The 17,410-nt window shown below is 45.5% G+C and overlaps 2 protein-coding genes and 1 non-coding gene across 6 annotated transcripts in view; 2 read left to right on the top strand and 1 right to left on the bottom strand.

The window, feature by feature from the left end:
• SCARA3 (scavenger receptor class A member 3) overlaps window positions 1-4,621 on the top strand; it is a 36,758-nt gene extending 32,137 nt beyond the window's left edge. Inside the window, exon 6 of the mRNA XM_050802483.1 lies at window positions 3,923-4,621. Coding sequence (XP_050658440.1) covers window positions 3,923-4,374 — 452 coding nt within the window. The 3' untranslated portion in view covers window positions 4,375-4,621. The remainder of the gene's footprint in view (window positions 1-3,922) is intronic.
• The window catches only part of LOC126961761 (lymphokine-activated killer T-cell-originated protein kinase), a 394,985-nt gene that overhangs the window by 67,802 nt on the left and 309,773 nt on the right, over window positions 1-17,410 (bottom strand). The gene's annotated exons all lie outside the window — the stretch shown is intronic.
• Window positions 14,008-14,111, top strand: LOC126961892 (U6 spliceosomal RNA). Its single transcript, XR_007728476.1, has one exon. It is a non-coding gene; the product is annotated as a U6 spliceosomal RNA (small nuclear RNA).

Raw genomic sequence — 17,410 nt, 5'->3', positions numbered from 1 at the left:
TCCACGCCAATGTGCCTCCCACAACACCAGGCCAGTCCCTCCAGAGGCACCCCTTTGTTTTATGTTCTTCTGTCCTTGTAAGCCGGCCAGTTGCCTCTGACCATAAGATGTACTGTGGGTTCCTCCTGGGCCATGCACTGCCCCTCCCATGGGTGGGCAGTGCTGATGCCCCGAGACACTGGGCACTCTGCTCAGCCCACCCCCTCCTCCCTATCCCAAGCGCAGACCACAGAGCCAGCCACTCCATGGTCCCAGACGTGAGGTCAGCTGTGGCTGGACCCTAATGAGCCTGGAGAGCCTGATTACAGTCTGTGGCTTCCTGAGTAATCATGGCCGCCCCCCTCCACCGGACTCCAGGGTGCGCCGGTCCCTCTCCTTCCCACGCACCTCAGCCACTGCTGCCCGTCTTCCCTGGTGGCCTGAAGTGCCTTCCCTCAGCTCAGAGCAGCCACTAGCCCTCCTCTAGCCTTTCTCTCCTCTGCCCCTCACCCCTGCCTTGTTACTGGCAAGATCAGTGGCACCCCGGCCTGGAGGGTCCTTGGTCAGTCTCTGTCCACATTCCTTGCCCCCACACTAACTACTAAACTACAGTTGTTGACTTCCTCCCTAGCCAGACCAGGTCACGCCTGCTGTCAGTCCTCTGCCTGCATGACTCATGGCTGGCCTGGAGGGCAGGTGGGGCCCTGCTCACCTAAGGAAGGCAGCCTTCTGAGTCCCCTTCTCAGTCAGTGGGGACCCCGAAGCACTCTTTAGAAAAAGGCTCTGGGGTCCTCTTCCTCCAGGCAGTGCCTAGGATTGCAGCCTCTCCCTCCTCCAGGCAGCACCCAGGCCTGGAGGCCCCGGCAGTGCTGGGAGTGACACAGGAGCCAAGGTAGCAGCATGGGGGAAGGAGCTTGGGTCTCAGAGCCTCTCGGGCCTGGACTAGAATCCTGATCCCAGCGCTGTGGTCTTCAGCACGTGGCCAACTGCTGCACCTGCCCTGTCATCTGTAAAATGGAGCAACAGCCTCCTGCCTGGGACATAGCAGACACTCAGTTGATGAAGTTGGCAAATGTCAGTGCTCTCATGTCCCTCCCTTCTCCACCCTGTGGGAGATTCGAGAAGGCACGGAGCAGGCAGAGAGTGAGCAGGGCTGACTATGGCACACCAGCACCGAGCAGCTCCGTCCACCAGCCGTGACACAGGCGGCAAGGGAGGCTTCTGTCGGCACCACAGGCACCTGTCAGTAGCCCACGCGGAGGCCCACAAGATGTAGACAGGCCCCCAGTAACATCATCCACTCTATCTTCTCACAGCCACTGCCTGGAACACCTCCCACCCACATCTGGGTTCCCAGAGATGGCGTCAGCAGCAGCAGCTGTGGCTTAGGGGTGCATATAGAGAGGGAGGGAACCCTTCTCCCTGCATTCTCCCTCCACTCACGCTAGGCTGCAGCTCCTGGGCAATGAAGGGAATGATATGACTGAGGCTTCTGCACAGACATCCACCAGCAGCATGTGGACGCTTGGGCCTCCACACCTAGGGAAAGACTCCCCAGAGCTTCCCAGGAAAGAGGAGCTGGAGGGGGCTGCTGGGGAGGAGGGAGTGTTTTTTCTCCTTTGCTGCTGGCATAGAATCCCTTAGAAATCACAGATATAGGCCAGGTGGGATGGCTCATGCCTGCAATCCCAAAACTTTGGGAGGCCAAGGCAGAAGAATCACTTGAGCCCAGGAGTTCGAGACCAGCCTGGGCAACATAGTGAAACCCCATCTCTGCCAAAAAAATAAAAAAATCAGTTGGCCTGGTGGCATGTGCCTGTTGGAGGATCATTTGGGCCCAGGAGTTCAAGGGTGCAGTGAGCTGTGATTGTGCCACTGCATTCCAGCCACAACAGAGCAAGACCCTGTCTCTGAAAAAGGAAGAAATCCTCACAGCTGGCTGCTGTGTTCTTAGGGACCAGGGAGGCTAGGTTGTCCACCAAAGATGGTGGCATAGAAAGGAATGGAGTTCCGGAAGAAGGTGAGGGGGCCCCAGCTGTGTGTGGGTGCAGGGCAGGGTGTCCTTGTCCCAACAAGTCTTCTCAGGCTTTTCCTGAGCCAAGGCTGGAGATGGGGATTGTGAACTTGTCCACCCAGAAGGTGAGAGTGGAGAGAGTGGAGTACCAGGGAGCAGGGGACCAGCCCTGGGGGAGAAGTGAGCCCAGGAGGAGTCAGGGCAGAGGGAGGAGGCAAGTGCCCACCCCGACAGAGAGGAGGGAGTGGCAGGAGAAGGGGTCACGGAGCTGCAGGGCCCTTGGAAGCTCAGTGAGCACACGATCTTGTGGATGAAATCTGAGTTTTGGAACAGGACAGTGCTGCCAGTGTTGCCACACCACCGACAGCTTCGGGGGGCCTCTCCGCCTCTGTATGGCTCTCTGCTTTTCCAAACCGCAGCTGGCCCAGGCACCAGGAGCAGAGGTAGGGTGAAGACAGACGCTATGGCTCTGCTGGTTCCCTGCAGGTCCTGCCAGGGTGGGGAGGTGGCTCCTGTGCAGGCATCAGCCTGGGCCCGTGGCACTCTGGCTGCCAAGCTGCCAGGGGCTCCTGCAGGCTAAGGGCAGCTCCTGCAGGCCAAGGGCAGCTCCTGCCTCCTGGCTTCTCTGAGGCCAGGCTGCTGCCACTGCTGCTGGTCACCCTTCATCATTGGCTAACTCAACAATGGAATCTCAGCCTTGCTGCTGGCAGGCCACGTGAGCCATGCAGGGCCACATCCCCATGGTGGGAAGTGGGCAAGGGCAGGTGGTGTCAGGGAACTGACTGGAAGGTTTTATTGGCTCTGGTGGGGCTGGCTCTGTCTGGGCTTTGGTTTCCAGTTTAGGTCATAATAGAGGACGTATTCACTGACTCTGCTCCACTTAGAAACACTCTGGGAAGAAAACGGAGAGGGGCACAGAAGAGGGCTCAGGTAGCATCAGCCAGGATGAAGGGGCCTGTGCCACAGAACTGGATATGGCAATGGAGGGCTCCCAGCTCCCAGCATGCAGAATCCCTTCCCCCGAGAGGCCCACTTTCTGCTTTGTGTCCTCAGGGTTGGCACAGCTCTGAGGGGTGGAGACTCTCAGACCCACACAGCCAGAAGGACGTGAGGTCATCAGACCCCTGTCCTGGGCGCTAGACAGGGCTTTTTAAGGAAGGGCTGTATCTTCATCTTGGCATCTCCCACAGGCTCTCATGCAGAGCCAGGCTCGAAGGAGGGTCCACGGCTGCTTGATGAATCACCCTCTTCAAGCACATACTGAGTTTTCCTGACTGCATGCCAGGCTCTCTGTGTCCAGGGCTGGGATGTGAGCCGTGGCTCCTGCCATCTTCCTGGGGCTGCACAGTCTAGCAGGGCCCGCCAGATAGTATCCAGTGTTCGCTTTCAGTGTGCGGTGACTTCTCTTTCTATGTGTCAATGAAAAGACTCACAACGTAGTAGCCTTAAGAGCTCAGCGAAGAGGCTGGGTGATCAGGGTGGGCTTCCTGGAGGTACTCACCTTTCTCTGGGCTGTCACTGTGCCTGCTTACTCACATTGGGACACACCTATTTCTCATGTCGCACTTTCTTGGTTTTCTCCTCCATGTGACCTGACTCCAACCCTGTTCCCAAATGTCTGAGAAGTCATGGGGGTGGGGTAGGGGTGAATACAGTGGTCAAAGACCATGCGTGAGAAGGAGGTCAGACCGGCCTCAGAGCAGGACAGGCAATCCTGGATAACCTTGGCCCCTTCTTGAAGCTGACCAGCCCCTCGGTCCCTAACCTCATTGTGTGTGTGGAGCTATCGGCAAGCCTTGCAGTGAGAAATGAGTGTCTGCTGGGCTTGTCCAGCCCTCAGGCTGTCGCCGTGCCCGCTCTGCTCGTGGGCGAGCCTCGGGCGGGGAGCCCCTCAAAGACTGACCTCTCCCATCTTCTCTCCAACCTCAGGTGCCCCCGGCCCTCCAGGACCAAGAGGACTCAAAGGAGATATGGGCGTGAAAGGGCCTGTTGGCAGCAGAGGCCCAAAAGGAGACCCCGGCAGCTTGGGCCCCCCGGGATCCCAGGGTCCTCAGGGGCAACCTGGAGAAGCCGGGCCTGTGGGAGAGAGGGGCCCTGTTGGCCCTCGAGGGTTCCCAGGCCTCAAAGGCTCAAAGGGCAGCTTTGGAACAGGAGGGCCAAGAGGACAGCCAGGCCCAAAAGGGGACATAGGGCCCCCAGGGCCAGAAGGGCCCCCAGGGTCTCCAGGGCCCTCAGGGCCTCAGGGAAAACCGGGGATCGCAGGGAAGACAGGCTCACCAGGCCAGCGGGGAGCCATGGGGCCTAAGGGTGAACCAGGGATCCAGGGTCCCCCTGGTCTCCCCGGGCCTCCAGGCCCACCAGGAAGCCAGAGCTTCTACTGAGGAGGGCTGGGGCGGAGACACTGTCACACAGAATGCCGGAGGGGCACAGAGCAGATCCAGGCCCCAGAAAGGCTCACCTACAGACAGTTGTGGTCCTCTGATTCCAACGAGGGGGTTCCCCAGGGCTGACCCTGCAGCTTTGGGCTCCCCCTTAGTAACTGTACCATAGGAAAGCAGCCCCTACTCACACATTCATGCACACATGCACACAAACGCATGCACACACACGCATGCACACATACACACATGCATGCACACATACACACATACACATGCATGCACACGCACACATGCACACAAACGCATGCACACACACATGCACACATACACACACGCATGCACACATACACACATACACATGCATGCACACATACACACATGCATGCACACATACACACATACACATGCATGCACACATACACACATACACACGCATGCACACATACACACATACACATGCATGCACATGCACACATGCAGAACATCCAGGCACACACGCATGCACGCATACACATGCATGCACACACACATGCACACATAAACACACGTGCACAGTACACATGCAGGCACACATGCACACATATGTGTACAGGCACACATGCACACACACACACACATATGCGCACGCACAAACACACATATACATATGCACATACACAGATTTTTCTGCTGGCCAGGTGGGCCAACTGGGTTTCCCTGGCTGGGCAGGAGGAGAGGGCAGAGGAAGACCCCCCTCTCCTGTGACTGAGCCTGCCAGGGAGGCAGCTACCTCGGGAGGAAGATCTCACATCTGTCTCTGGGCACCCGTGCTGACCAGCAGTTTCCCAGGGCTCCCCGGGGTTAAAAAGCCCCAAGGAAACCTTTGCGGGTGGACGTTACTGCCAAAACTCCAGAGGCAAAGTGGACCTGGCAACCCCAGACCCTCCCCACAAGCAAGGGAACAGCATACCCAGGAGCTGTCCCTGTCTGTCACAGCACAGTGGGGCCACGAGGCTGACATTCTCTGGCCTTGCACACAGCGCCCCCTGAGAAGTTCAACATTTATTTCTTTACATGTCCAGAAAATTCCTCAGTTCATCCTTGCCTCTGCCCTTCAGGAGCAGCCCGGAAGGAATCCAAGCAGGAGTTTCATCTGTACGGTGGCACTCTGTAGGCCCTGAAACACTGGGCCTGAGTGGAGATGGGAGACAGAGGCAGGCCAGAAGGTTCTCTCTGCACAGCTGCCTCTTGCTGTCCCTGAGGCTGGCCTGCCCCATTCCCCAAGGAAGTTCCTCTGGAGTGGTGGGGAGGAACAAGCTGCAGAAGGGCCAACCCCTTGCAACAGGGCAGCTCTCACCTCCTGCACCCAGCTCTCCTGATCACAGCTGCATGCCGACATTGTCCCACCAGGACCCACAATGGCCCGAGCCCTCTTTTCATGGGCAGCCAGCTGGGCTAGGAGTGGGAAGGGCCTGGACACCCACAGAGGCCCCCCGTGTCATCACTCCTTGGCACCCACCAACTTCCGGCACACACTGGCAGAGCGGGGCGCTGGGAAGTCACCCCGCAGGGTGGAGGTCTCCTGTTGGCTGCACTTGCTCTAAAGCTGCTTTGCCTTTATGTTCAAACAGATTCAGACCCCCTGTCCCACCCAGGGTGAGGGCATAGAGTTTCTCCTTCCCAACACAGACCCAGAGAACAGCCCTTCCCTGCCCAAAAGCCTTTCTGCACCTTCCTGACTGTCCTGGATGTGCAACTGGTTTGCACCACACACCCCATGGCCATGTAACTCTCCTGTCCACATATGATAATACCATGCTGCATAGTATTACTGACTCAGTAAACAGCTATTTCCAGGAGTGAGGTGTCTTTGAGTCCTTTCTGCCTGACTTGGGGGCATGATGCCTTCAGGGCTGCACTCCAGGTGAGCCTCTGAAGGAGAACCAGTGACAAGGGTCCCCCAGAAATTCGATCTCACTGTGGAGTTGGGTCTAACCTCGTTTTAGAAACACTGAGTTCGGCCAGGGACCAAGAGCGTCTGAGGGAATTACCTGGAGCGAGCAGGAACAGAGCGGGAAATGGTAAGCCCCGTGCATCTTGCAGCTTGGCCCTGGAGCTCTTTGGTTAAAACAAGATTAGAAAACAGGGCAGGCCTGGACATGTGAGTGACACCTCCTGCTTCTGGCTTTTGTCTCCAAGACAAGGAGATAGAACAGGAAAGGAGGCAGAGACCAGGCCAGACCTGCCCCAAGGGGCCTGGCTTGGCAGGGTCTGCGGATTACGGAAGAGGACAGCTGGATCCTCTGTGAGTCGGCACAGCAGCTTCACTTACTGGCAAGACAGATGTGACCTAGTGCAAGCCTGGGGCCCTGTTTTTTGTTTTTGGGGTTTTTTGTTTGTTTGTTTGTTTTTTGGTGGGTTGGTGCTTAGTTGAGGAAGTGAGCAAAAGGGCATGGGAGTGAGGATGGGGCCAAACATGGCTGCCTCACATGGACCTCACCGCTTCCTCTGTAGTGTGTAGCATGAGGTCCCTCCTCCCTACTGACACCTGAGATGTCCGCAGCACCTGACAATATTCAACACACCATAAACGTCAGCCATTGTCACGGTGGTCCTTATTATATGGGTGAAGAGCCTCCTGGGCCACGGTGGGTGTGCTCCGTGCTCCTCTGCAGTTGAGTGGCCAGCACACCAGCCCCTGCAAGTCTCATTTCACACTCCCTGAACTGTGAGAGCTGGGAGGGATCGGGGGCGGGGGGGTCTGAGGCTCAAGTCTTACTTCTCATGGGACAAACCAAGGACTGAGAGCAGTGGAGGGGTTTGCTACACATCTGAGGCTGGAACTCTGGTCTGGTGTCTCTGGCTAGGGGTAGATCCAGTTCTCAGGCTACTTTCCTATTGGTGAGGGTCCTCAGGAGGCCTCTTACCACATATTTCTTGGGAAGTGTTCCTGCCCCAGTGAAGTCTGAACCCACATTGAGTGGTAATAGCCAGTAGAATTTCAGTCCCCAGATTAGAAGTCGAGCCTTCACCATTGGGATGATTTTAATCCCCACCAGACTTGCAAATCCCTGAAGTCACTCCTGGGCCCCCCTTTTTTTTTTTTTTTTGAGATGGAGTCTTGTTGTGTCATCAGGCTGGAGTGCAGTGGTGTGATCTTGGCTCTCTGCCTCCTGGGTTCAAGCGATTCTCCTGCCTCAGCCTCCTGAGTAGCTGAGACTACAGGCATGTGCCACTATGCCCAGCTAATTTTTGTGTTTTTAGTAGAGACAGGGTTTCACCGTGTTGGCCAGGATGGTCTTGATCTCTTGACCTCATGATCCACCCACCTTGGCCTCCTAAAGTACTGGGATTACAGGAGTGAGCCACCACGCCAGGCTGCCTGGGCTCCTTCTAAGGAGAGCAGGGGCTTTTTGGAAACCACAGACCTGGCCCATGTCCTTTGAGTGCCTCTAAAAACCCCAGGTCGGCTCACTCATTTCACCCCGGCGACCTCACTACCTCTCCAACCCAGGCAGGACAAGGGGGCTGGGCAAGCCTTCTGCCCTCCCTCCAACTCGTCCCTAGCCAGGGCTGAACTGACAACTTCTGCTGCGCCAGCCCTGGATACACCTGTCAAAACAGAGCCACGGGAGAGGAGAGCAGAGAGCTGAAAAACATGGTCTGACCACAGCGAACTTTCCAGCAGGGCTGGGCTAGGCTGGGCTGGCAAGCCTTGACTTGTGGGTGGTGTGCTGAGTAGCCTGGCTGGGGATTGTTTGACCTGCAGGAGCACAGGCCCTTTGTTTTGCTTGCTTTCTCCTGTCTTGCCCTTTTGTTTTCTTTTGAACACTTCCAAGTGCAAGACTCTGTACTTGGTGTGGCAGGTGGTATACACAGACTGGTGCAGTGCAAGCAGGCAGGAGTCCCTCAAAATGTAGATTGCCGGGCTGGGTGTGATGGCTCATGCCTGTAATCCCAGGACTTTGCGAGGCCATGGCGGGTGGATCACTTGAGGTCAGGAGTTCAAGACCAGCTTGGCCAACATGGTGAAACCCCATCTCTACTAAAAATACAAAAATTAGCTGGGCAGGGTGGTGTGCACCTGTAATCCCAGCTACTCAGGAGGCTAAGGCAGGAGAATTGCTTGAACCCGGGAAGCAGAGGTTGCAGTAAGCTGAGATTGTACCACTGTACTCCAGCCTGGGCAACACAGTGAGATGCCATCTCTAAATAAATGAATAAATAAATAAATGTAGATTGTGGGCCTCCACCCCAGAAACTCTGATTCAGAATCAGGGATGCAGTGGGATGGGAGGAATGGGGCGGTACGGGGTGTGGGAAGGTTGGGGCAGAACGTTTATTTCACCCAGTTTCCCACGGATTCTGATGCCCCATATAAAACTTGAGAGCCACAGGTGCAGGAGATATAGAAAAATACTGTTTTTTTGATTTATGTATATAATCTCAATTAATCTTCACAAGCAAAGTGTGTTTGCATTTTATAGATCGGAAAACAAGGCTCAGAAAAGCTAACTCATTCACTCAAGGCCACATAGATGTTAAGTGGTTTTGAACCCAGGATTTTTAGAAGCCGCTCTACTGAGCCACTTCTTACAGAAAGATGGGATTGGAAATTAGGTGAGACCTGTGTTTGCATCTGAGATTGCTGAGATCCACAGAATCAACTTGCTGAAGGTCCCAGAGCCAGCCAGTGACAAAGCTGTGACAAGGTTTCACACTGAGGGCTGCTGGGTTTCCCTGTTCCAGCTGCCCTAACACTACCAGTGAGAGCAGTGCAGGAGATGGCAGCAGGAGCGTGTTTCTGGCTGGGAGAGTTGGCAGCTTCTCAAAGGAAGCCAGGTGCTGACCTCAGCCAGGCCCCCTGACTTCCCTAAGGCCTTTTCCCTAAGCCAAAGGTCTCCAACATAGGTGTCCAATGAAATCCCCTAAAGTGAGAAACAAACTATTAAATATTAGAACATCTCAAGGTGTTTCATCTATTCTAAGTCACACTTTGTTTTCACATAATCGGATATGATATAAAGCCAGCCATAAAGCCCAGGATGACCAAGAATATAATTTGAGAATGAATTTGTTTACTATCCTTAATGGTAAGCATCATCTTAAGTGCATATTCTGCCTTGAGACACTAGCCAATTATGATACCTGAAAATAATTTATAAATAAATAAATGTACCTATATCAGGAAGATGATTTAAATTTCTATTTTACTAATGGGGGATGTGATTAAAATATTTGGACACCACTGCTCAAACCCAACTCTGTTGCTTCCAACACTCTGCCTTTTGATAAAACAGAGCTCCCCATAGGAAAAGGGAGAAAGGGAATATCCACATGATTTTACCCAGATGTGTAATATGATGGTTTCTTCTTCTTCTGAACCGCCAGACAAGCTTGTTCCCCAAGTTTACAACTTGGGACTTGCTTGTTCCCCATCATCCATCATCGTCATTATTTCAGCTTCACAGGCTTCCCTTCTTCCAGACGTAGATACATTTAAAACCTTAATAGGCAGTGTGCGGATCCCACTGAATTCCTTCACTCATTCAACAAATAGCTATTGAGTTGTAACTAGCTGCCCCATACTGTACTACCTACAGAAAAGGCTAGTTCCAGATTCACCTTAGCTTCCTGTTCGGGGCCACTTTCCAAACTACCACACAGAGAAGTGGAACCCAAACAGAGCTATGGTCTCATGGGAAGAAGAAACGGTGCCTGCAGTTTGGGGCTGCCAAGGCAGCTGGAATTGGATGGGGTACTGTGCTGTGCACAGAAGGAGCTCAGATATCTGCACAGACTTCCCCTTGAGTGATGTATCAGCTCAAATCTGTGGGGCAAAAATCTGTGAGCTGACTAGAGATGCTGACGGGTATACAGCAGTGGGGAATTGTGGAGGTCTGACCAGCTAGGCCTTACTAAACAGCACCATGCATTCAGTTGAGACACCAGAAAATCCATAGCTTAAAAGTAAAACCACTGTAGTTCTAGAGTAAGAGCTATTCTAGACTACAGTAACAAAGACAAAAAACAGCATCTCTCTCTCAATAACTGATAGAATAAATAAACAGAAAATCAGTAAGGATATAGAAGACATAACTGTCGGCCAATCTGACCTAATAATATGGGAAAAATACTGCACCAGCTGTGGGTGAAGATCATTCTTTCAAGGGCAGATAAAATATTTACCAAGTTAGAACATGATGTGAGTCATGAAACAAGCCTCAACAAATGTAAAAGAATTCAGATCATGGAGAGTATGTTTTATGACCACGTGGCATTTAATTAGAAATAAGCACAGAAAGATACCACTGTTTTCAAATAATTGGAAATGAAATAGCACACTTCTAGTTGCTCATGAGTCAAATAAAAAAACCACAAGTGAAATTAGAAAATATTTTGAACTTCATGAAAATGAAGACATAACATATGAAATTTCTGTGATACAGCTAAAGTAGAATATGGAGGGAAAATTATGACATTAAACATTTGTATTAGAAAACAAGAAAGTTCTCAAATCAATGACCTAAACTTTAACCTTAAAGTTTAATACAAGAAGGACAAATTAAACCCAAAATAAACAGAAGAAAAGATATAATAAAGATAAGAATTTAAAGAAAAAGCAAACAGAAAAATATAGAGAAAAACTCATGAAACCAAATACTGATTCATTGGGATCAACAAATGAGTAAGTCTTTAGTCAGACTAATCAGAAATAAAAGAGGGAAGACAGAGATTATCAAGAGTGAGACCATCACCACAAATCCTAGATATTAAAAGGATAGTAACAGAATATTATGAACAACTTTATGTCAATAAAGTTGACAACTTACATGCAAATGGACAAAGTTCTTAAAGAACACAAACTACCACAGCTCACTCAAGAAGAAATAATGTGGATAGCGCCATTGCTATTAATATAACTACGAAATAAATGAACTTTATAGGTAAAAGCCTTCCCACAAAACAACTCCACACCCAAATAGGCTCACTGATGAATTCTGCCAAACATTTAAGGAACAAATAATACAAATTCTACACAAAGTCTTCCAGAAAATAGAAGAGGAGGAAACACTTCCAAACTTCTTCTGAGTCTAGCATTGCCCTAATAGCAAAACCTGATACAAATTGCAATAAAATAAAGCCATTATAAGAAAAGGAAATTATAAACCAATATCCTTCATAAATATAGAAGTAAAAGCTTTAAACAAAATTTTAGCCAATCAAATGCAGCAATACTTAAGATGGATAATATATCGTAAGTGGGATTTATCTCAGGATAAGCCTTGTAGTTGTTTTAATGCTCAAAAATCAATGTAGGCCGGATGTGGCGGCTCACACCTGTAATCCCAGCACTTTGGGAGGCTGAGGCAGGCAGATCGCCTGAGCTCAGGAGTTCGAGACCACCCTGGGCAACATGGTGAAACCCCGTCTCTACTAAAATACAAAAAATTAGCAGGTGTGGTGGCTCACAGCTATAGTTCCAGCTACTTGGGAGGCTGAGGCATGAGAATCACTTGAGCCCAGGAGGCAGAGATTGCAGTAAGCTGAGATCGTACCACTGCACTCCAGCTTGGGCTACAGAGTGAGACTCTATCTCAAAAAATAAATAAATAAAAATGTAATTCATCACATTAGTAAAAATAAACTAATACAATCATCTCTGTATATACAGAAAAAGCATTTGAAAAAAAATTCAAAATTTATTTACATGAAAGAAAAAACTCACAGAGAAACAAGAATAGGATGAACTTTTCTGATGAAGGGCATCCCCCAAAACTGTTATAGTTAATATTATACTTAATGGTGAAAGACTTAATGTTTTTCCCTAAGATCAGAAAGGAGGTAACATGTATGCTTCTACCACTTTTATTTAACCATGCTTTGGTGATCCTAACCATTGCAATAAAGAAAGTAAAAGAAAAATGGAAGGTATCTAGATTGAAAATGAAGAAAGAAATCGAAGTATCTTTGAAGACAGCTTGATTATCTGTGTAAAAATTCCCCAAAACTTACTAAAAAAGCTACTAGCAGTAATGAGTGAGTAAGCAAGGCTGCAGAACACAAGGTCAATATACAAATATTAATTTCCATATACTAGCAAGGCAGAATTTGAAATTGAAATTAAAAAGCAATAACACAATGGTATAAAAAATGTGGAATGGTAATAAATTTGAAAAAGATGTATAACTTCAAATTTAGAAGACTGAAAATTATAAAACTATTACTATAAGATTTTAGGGAAGATCCAAATAAATGTAGATATATACCGTGTTTATGAACCAAAGACTCAAGATTGTTACAATCTGAATTTTCTCCATAGCAATATATATATATATTCAATGTAATTCTAAGAAAAATTCCATCCAGATTTTTTTTTGTAGAAATTGATTAGCTGATTCTAAAGTTTGTTTGGAAATGCGAAGGACCTAGGAGAGCCAAAACAATTCTTTAAAAGACGAACCAACTTGGAAGACTAACACTACCCAATTTCAAGACTTCTTATAAAGCTGTAATAATCAAGACAGTGTACTGTTATTACAGAGAGATACTTATAGGACAATGAAACAGATTGGAGAATTTAGAAATGGATCTGCATACATATTGTCAATCAGTTTTCAACAAGGGTTCCAAAGTAATTTGATGGGGAAAGGATAATCTTCACAACAAATGGTGCTGGAACAACTGTATAGAAATGATATGAACCTTGATTCTTACCTCACAACATACATAAAATTAACTAAAAATGGATACACCTAAATGTAAAAGGCAACACCATAAAAATTCTAAAATAAACAACAGAAAAAAACCTATTCAGTTAGGCAAATATTTCTTAAATATGACATGGAAAGCACAAAGATGGACTATAAAAGATTTTTATATAGGTAAAAGCTGAGCAAGTTCATCAACAGTAGACCTGCACACACACAGACAATAAAAAGAAGTGCTAAGGGAAGATCTTCAGGCTGAAAGGAAATAGGGAATTATATCGGTTAGAAAGTTGGGTTCTGCACCCCCTTCCCCCATGAAAGATGCCAGAAATGGTAAGTATATGAATATAAAATACTTTTTCTTTCCTCATTAGTGTAGTGGTGAAAATAAAGACACTTTTTTATTTCTTAATTTCTCTAAAACATGTGTTGTTAAAGGGAGAATCATCATTGTGGGGTTTATGACATATGAAGGTAAAATGAGCAGTAACAGTAGCACAATGAAAGGGAAGTGGATAAGTGGAATATCTTGTATCATATTCACTTCTGATAAGTCAAAAATATTAATGCAAGGTAGGCTATGATAAATTAAGAATGTATATTATAGTTTTTAGAGCAACCCTGTATCAACAACAACAACAAAATTTACCCTCTCAGGAAATGATAGGTCAAATAGACTAAAAAAAATCTATTAGATTTGAAAAGATATGATTTAGGTTAACTATGTTAACATTATTGACATTTACAGAACACAATAACCAACAACTCCAGAACATACATTATTTTCAAGGGCACATCAGATATTAACCAAAATAGACCATATGCTGAGCCATAATGTAAGTCTCAATGCATTTCAAAAAGACTTAAATTGCACAGATAATACTCTCTCCACATGGAAATAAATTAGAAATCAGTAAATGAGAGATACATGTAAAATCCACAAGTACTTGTTACAGCAGCACATAGACTAATACTGGAATGATGCAGAGATTAGCCTGACCCTTGTACAAGGATGACATGCAAACTCATGAAGTCTCCCTTTTTTTTTTAATCCACAAGTTCTTAGCAATTAAAAATAAAAACCTCTAAATAACCATAGATCAGAAAGAAAAAATATCACAGAGAAAATTAGAAAATATTTTGAACTGGATAGTATTGCAAACATAACATACCAAAATATGTTGGATGCAGATAAAGCAATGCTTAGGAAATTTAGAGTTTTAAATGAGTAAGAAGAAAATAAAGATTTAAAACTTACTGATATGTGTTTCCACTTTAATAAGATAGAAAGAGAAAAGAAATTTAAACCCAAAATAAATTGAAGGTAGAAAACAATATTAAAGCCAGAATCAATAAAACAGAAAAAAGAAAATAAGGGAAACCAACACGATCAAAAGTTACTTCTTTGAAAAGATAAATAAAATTAAGAAACCCCTAGATAAACTGATCAAGACAAAAAGGGAAGAAATAACAATATTAGTAATGAAAAAGGGAACATCACTATAGAATCAACAGACAGTGAAGGATAACAAAGAAACATTTTGAACAAGGTTATATCATCAAACTCAATAACCTAGATGAGATGGGCAAATTCTTTGAAAGATAAAAATTACAGAAACTAATACAAAAAGAAAAACTCCATTAATATTTAAAAAATTGAATTCGTAGTTTAAAACTTTTTCCTAAAGAAAACTCCAAGTCCAGTTGGTTTTATTACTGATTTATTTCAAACATTTAAGAAATAAATAATGCCAACAGTAAACAAACTCTTTCAAAAGAGTATGAAACCAGTAAGGTACAAGAAAATAAAATCATAGACAAATAATTCTCAGGATTATAAATGCAAAAATTCTTAACAAATTGAATTAGCAGCCACCAAATCAAATTTAGTCATCATAAAAAAGATAATGTACCATGGCTAAGTGGGGCTTACCACAAGAATGCTAGGTTAGTTTAACATTTTGAAAATCAATCAATATAGTTTATCATATGTACAGCGTTAAGGAGAAAAATAATTTTATCATCTCAATAACTACAGAAAAAATAATTGTTAAAATTTAATATTTTATAATTAAAACTCTCAGCAACCTAGGAATCAAAGGAAACTTTAAACTTAGACAAAGCCCTTTTAAAAATCCTTTAATTAACATCACATTTAAAGGTGAAAGACCAAATGCTTTCTCTCCAAAATCAAGAACAAAGCAAGAGTATTGACTCTCACCACTTACAGCCAGCATTGTACTGGAGGCCCTATCCTGTGAAATAAGGCAAGTAAAGTAAAGATAACTTATAAATATTGGAAAAGAAGAAGTAAAATTTTCTCTACTTACAAATAAAGAAATTCCTGAGGAACTTACAAAAAAACTCACTGTTAATAAAATATAAACTTTGATCAAAGCCTACAAGGTCAATATATAACAGTTAATTGTATATATACTAGCTAAAAAAAAAATTTAAAAATTAAATTCAAGAACTGTCACTTACATGATCAGCAAAGAACATAAAATACTTGGTAACAAATTTGACAAAATTTGTTTAATATCTCTACATATGGACTGGGTGCAGTGGCTCAATCCCATAATCCCAAAATTTTGGAAAGCTGAGGCAGGAGGCTCACTTGAGGCCAGGAGTTTACAACCTGCCTGACAACATAGCGAGACTTCATCTCTTAAAAAAAAAAAAAAAGAAAAAATAGCCAGGTGTGGTGGCATGCACCTGTAGCCCCAGCTATTCTGGAGGCTGAGACAAGAGGACTGCTTGAGCCAGAATGTCAAGGCTCCAGTAAGCCAAAATCATGCCACTTCATTCCAGCCTGGACAACAGGCTGAGATCCTGTCTTAAAAAATAAAATAAACAAATCTCTACATATAAACTTGAAAAGCATTGCTGAAAGAAATTTTTAAAAGCCAGACCAAATGGAGAGATATACCATGTTCATGGATGATATATCTCTATACCCAAATTGATCTATAGTCAATGTAATCCCAAACAAAATTCCAGCATGTGTTGTTTTGATTTTTGTTTTTTTGGTAGAAATTGAGAAGCTGATGATAAAATGTACATGAAAATGCAAAGGACATATAATAGTAACAGCAAAATAAAACAAAAATATCTTGAAAAAAAGAACCAATTTGGAGGACTTACATTGCTGGTTACTATAAAGATATTATAATCAAGACAGTGTGGTATTGATGTCAAGATAGGCAGATAGTCAAATGGAACAGAACAGAGTCAGAAATGAATTTAATAATAAATAGTCAATTACATTTTTACAAAGGCACCAGAAGAAATGAATGGAGAAAAAATTCTTAAAAAAAGGTGCTGGAACAATTGGATATCCATATGGGAAAAAATGCATCTTGATGTTTACCTCATCACATACACAAAAATTAATTTGAGGTGGATCACGACCTAAATATAAAAGTTAAAACTATAGAGTCTCTAGATAAAGGAAAATACTATCATGAACTTGGAATGACAAAGATTTCTTAGCTAAAACAAGAAAAGCCTTAACCATAAAAAATTGATAAGTTGTATTTTATCAAAATTAAAATCTGCTTATTAATAGGTCTATTTAAGTAAATGATAAGGAATGTTACACGTTAGGAGAATATATTTGACAAATAATTTATAAATACAATATGTAAATATCTCTTGCATCTCAATAAGAAGAAGATAGTCCACATAAACAGGTGAAAGGTTTAAACAGATACTTCGCAGAAGGATACGTAGCATGTGTAAGGATGGTCAACATTAACACCTATCGGCCGGGCGCCATGGCTCAAGCCTGTAATCCCAGCACTTTGGGAGGCCGAGATGGGCGGATCACAAGGTCAGGAGATCGAGACCACTCTGGCTAACACGGTGAAACCTCGTCTCTACTAAAAAATACAAAAAACTAGCTGGACGAGGTGGCGGGCGCCTGTAGTCCCAGCTACTCGGGAGGCTGAGGCAGGAGAATGGCGTGAACCCGGGAGGCGGAGCTTGCAGTGAGCCGAGATGGCGCCACTGCACTCCAGCCTGGGCGACAGAGCGAGACTCCGTCTCAAAAAAAAAAAAATTAACGCCTATCAAGTGATCAAGGAAATGCAAATTAAAACCACTACACTCATAATAGAAGAGTTAAAATTAAGAAAACCATACCAAGTGTTGGCAAGGATGTAACTCTCATACACTGTTATAGGGAATGTAAAATTATGTAACCACTTTGTTTTTTTCCTTTGGTTTTCCTCTTCCCTTCTTTTCACAGGTATTGATAGATAACCACTTTGAAAAACAGTCTGATCGTCTCTTGAAAAGTTAAACAAACACCTTCATATAGTCTAGCCATTCTACTCCTAGGAATT

The sequence above is a fragment of the Macaca thibetana genome, chromosome 8 (genome assembly GCF_024542745.1).
Source record: "Macaca thibetana thibetana isolate TM-01 chromosome 8, ASM2454274v1, whole genome shotgun sequence".
Taxonomy (NCBI): domain Eukaryota; kingdom Metazoa; phylum Chordata; class Mammalia; order Primates; family Cercopithecidae; genus Macaca; species Macaca thibetana.
This window is presented reverse-complemented; position numbering and strand designations above follow the sequence as displayed.